The 3,920-nt window shown below is 44.1% G+C and overlaps 1 protein-coding gene across 2 annotated transcripts in view; it reads left to right on the forward strand.

Annotated features, from left to right (window-relative positions):
- The window catches only part of TAMM41 (TAM41 mitochondrial translocator assembly and maintenance homolog), a 59,132-nt gene extending 55,443 nt beyond the window's left edge, over nucleotides 1-3,689 (forward strand). For both annotated transcript variants that reach the window (XM_023218419.1, XM_023218420.1), the window contains one exon: nucleotides 3,554-3,689. In XM_023218419.1, coding sequence (XP_023074187.1) covers nucleotides 3,554-3,630 — 77 coding nt within the window. In that variant the 3' untranslated portion in view covers nucleotides 3,631-3,689. The remainder of the gene's footprint in view (nucleotides 1-3,553) is intronic.
- Nucleotides 3,690-3,920: the final 231 nt, after the last annotated feature.

Genomic DNA, 3,920 nt, shown 5'->3' on the forward strand with positions numbered 1-3,920 from the left:
GAAATATGTCCATGTATACAGAAAAGTGCAAAAATCATAAATCTGATGAATTTTCACAAAGGGAACACCTCATAGACCTAGTGCCCAGGTGAAGAAATACAGTCATGCTAGTCCCCAGTGCCCCTCACGCCCGTCACAGACATTGCTTCTCCGAGAGTAAGCACCAGCCTGACTCCCGGTGCCACGGTTCTGTTTTACCCATTTTTGAACCATGTATAAGCATGTCCTCTTGTGTCTTTCCCTGTTCATTTATAACATAGTGAGATTCACCGTGTTGGGAGTAGCAGTGGTTCATTTCTGCTCAGTGCACTATTCTGCTGTGTGAATATACCACAATTGATCCATTCTACTATTGATAGATACTTGGGTTCTTCCCGCTTGGGACTATTACAAGTAGTGCTGCTGTGGATATTTTTGTACCTGTCTTTTGGTGGGTGTATGTATGCGTTCCTGTCAGGTATGTACCGAGGGGTAGAATTCCTGGATGATAAAGCATGTGACTGTTCAGCCTTAGTAGAAACTGCTAAACAATTGTCCATTCTGTGCACTAGCAGAGTTTCTGTTGCAGCACCTCCCTGAATACTTGTATAGGTCTTTTTCATTTTAGGCGCTCTAGTGAGTGACTGGTGGTACCTGTTGGGCTTTTAATTCACATTTTCCTCATGACTGAGGAAGTTGAGCATTTTTCATTTTGTTTATTTGGATATGCTCTTTTGTGAAGCATCTATTCTAGTCTTTTGCTCATTTTCCTACTGAGTTGTCTGTTTTGCTTACTGAATTCTCTCTGTAGTCGGGGCACAACTCCATTGTTGGATACATGTGATGCCAAAATCCCCCACTCTGTAGCTTGTCATTTCACTCACTTTTTTTTTTTTTTTAAGATGGAGCCTTGCTCTGTCACCAGGCTGGAGTGCAGTGGCATGATCTCGGCTCACTGCAACCTCCACTTGCTGGGCTCAAGCGATTCCCCTGCCCCAGCCTCCTAAGTAGCTGGGACTACAGGCGCATGCCACCACGCCCAGCTAATTTTTTGTATTTTAGTCGAGATGGGGTTTCACCATGTTGGCCAGGATGGTCTTTGATCTCCTGACCTTTGTGGTCTGCCCGCCTCGGCCTCCCTAAGTGTTGGGATTGCAGCCATAAGCCATGTCATTTTATTCTCTTAATGGTGTCTTTTGGTGAAAAGAAATTCATAATTTCATGTAGTCCAATTTATCCATTTTGTCTTCTATATATTTAGCAGTTTCTTGTGTCCTGTTTAGAAAAGTTTTGCCTATTCCAAAATCATGAAATTTAAGTTCTCCACCTTTGTTGAAATTGTCATATTAAGGCAGAAAAGACTCTTCATTCTGATCTGTTGGTTCTTAGCCTTTTGCAAGTCCAGGATCCCTGTGAAAATCTGACTAGAACTCTGGATGCCCTGCACAGAAGTGCACATATGCACACACACAGCAAATTTTCCTGCAGCGTTAGGGAGTTCACAGACACTCAGACTAATCTATGGGCCCCTTGTTAGAGAACCCCTCATCTATTCCAACCGTCATTTTACAGATAAGGAAACTGAGGCACAGGGAATGGCCACCATTAGTTTGTGGCCCACTTGGGACTAGAGTCCAGGTCTCTTGACTCCGATTCTAGTGCTCTAACAGATTTCCCTGCTGCAGTCTTTCTGAAAATGTCTCACTGGCAGAACCATGAAAGGGAGAATGTTTTATTCAAGGGAGATTTCCGTCCACTAGCAGCAAAAAAAAATGACTACATGGTGACACTCTTCTACTTTATGTATTTACCTTAAATGTTGAAGCTCCAAGGAACTGCTTTTTGAAGCTGAGCTGGGAATTATCATGGCCCATGCATCCTCCTCTAGCTGTGACTCAGTGCCCTGGGGTTGCTGTATGAACCTTTTCATGTACAACTACCTGTATTCGGCTTGGTCTTTTGGTTGGTTCTGGCTGGAATTTTAAAAAGCACCTTATGTAATAAGCTTCTAGTCTCAATGCTCAACTGGGTGGGGTTTACCAGAGTGGTTGCTCCAGGGAGAAAATTTAAAGGGGTGGAGGCAGGGAAAGGAACTCTGAGTTTGTTGGCTGGGTTACGTTGGTTTGCAAGTAGTGGACTCTGCAAGGGCGGAGACCGTAGCTGTTGTCCATACCAGTATCCCTAGCAACTAGTTCAGTGTCTTGCTTATATAGGTGCTCAATAAATATTTGTTCTATGTGTGACTGAATAAATGAAAGATTCTAAATTTTCCGGTAGTCGGAAATATGTCCATGTATACAGAAAAGTGCAAAAATCATAAATCTGATAATTTTCTGACTGGTAGACAGACGAAGCCGGAGTATCTAGAAGTATTCGTTAATGATTTTACTGCTCCCCTGCCACTGTCTGCAGTCGTCTTTTCCAAGGCTCAAAGTGGACTAGGCGGTTTACAGGTGATAGGGCCAGATATTTTCAAGTCATCACTCAAACCCCAGTGCTAGGCATGTCCAGAGCGAAACCTGTTACCTTGTCAGCACGCTCACCGAAGTGCACTGCCAGGGGTGTGCACTTCACACACATAGCACGGGTCACAGTTTTTTGTGTCTCACCGTGAAAAAGACTGTTCATATCTTTGGGCCACACCCTGAAACACAAACTGAATGATCTCACCCTCAACACAGAGGAAGTCGAGTCCATAATAGCTTCCACAAATAGGATACTCTTAGATCTGACAGATGACACCCATTTATTTTATCCCATTTTACTTCTTTCCCCTAAGCCGCCGGAGAGCCTTTCTCCAGTTTCATCACATACTCGTGACTAAATAGATGGGGGTGCTAGGGGGCCAGCTGTCCAAATGAGGCATATTTGTCCTGTCATTTCAAAAGCTTTTACAGAGTACCTGCTGTGTTCTGGGTCCTGTACTAGGTGACAGGGCCACCTAGGTGAATAGGACAAGGTCCCTGTCCTCAGGAAGCTCCCAGTCCGGGCAGAGGCGTGGGTGAATCAGCCCACACGTACTGCACAGTGTGTCGAGTGAGCACAGATGCTGTGGGGCCACCCTGTGGATCCAGGGAAGCACTTCCTAGAGAAGAAATCTAAACAGGGGTTCCAAGTCAACGAGGCAGAAAGTGATGGGAACAGCATTTGTCATAGGCAGACAGGTGGCTTTCACAGTGACATAGAGACAGTGAGCTGGGGATTGGAATTTAGGCCTGAGAGAGAGAGAACGAGGACCCAGTGGCATACAGAGTCTTATCCTTGTCCTGCCTTTTTGAAAGAGTTAAGTTCAGAGGTTTCCAATATGTTCATAACTCAAAAGGATCACTTATACCAATAACTTAGGAACCGTTGGCATCCATATCCCTAAATCGGAAAATGCCGAAATCAGAATCATTTTCCCCTACACTGATGACAGTACCTTTCATCACCTTCAGCTCCCTGGTCTCCTAGAGCCACTGGCCAGCCCTCACTGCCCTCCTCCAAAGACACGTCTCTGCTCAGGATGTCACTGAAACTGAGCGTCTTCTCAACAAGCCTCCATTTTCTTACTTTCTCATCTTTTCTCTTTTAGGCATGAAGAAGTCAGTGATTTATAGTTCACTAAAACTGCACAAAATGTGGAAAGGGTGGCTGAGGAAAACATCCTGATTTTACTTACTTTTATATATGTTATGTATAGATGAATAAAGTGATCCTTTTTGACAGAACAGTGTTTGTTACTTTGACCCATTGCTTGAATTCGAAATACACTGGTTTGTATAATACTTGGTTTTTTAAATGTATGCATCAGACATTTACCCAGTTGGGACCCAAATATGTTAGAAGGCTTAGCATCAGAAGAAAAGAACCCTCTCCATGTTCAAAGCCACGTGGGTCCTGCAGAATAGCTTTGCCTGTGGCCTGCATTCTGTAGGTACATGAGAGTCAGATATGACAAA

The sequence above is a fragment of the Piliocolobus tephrosceles genome, chromosome 2, assembly GCF_002776525.5.
Source record: "Piliocolobus tephrosceles isolate RC106 chromosome 2, ASM277652v3, whole genome shotgun sequence".
Taxonomy (NCBI): Eukaryota; Metazoa; Chordata; class Mammalia; order Primates; family Cercopithecidae; genus Piliocolobus; species Piliocolobus tephrosceles.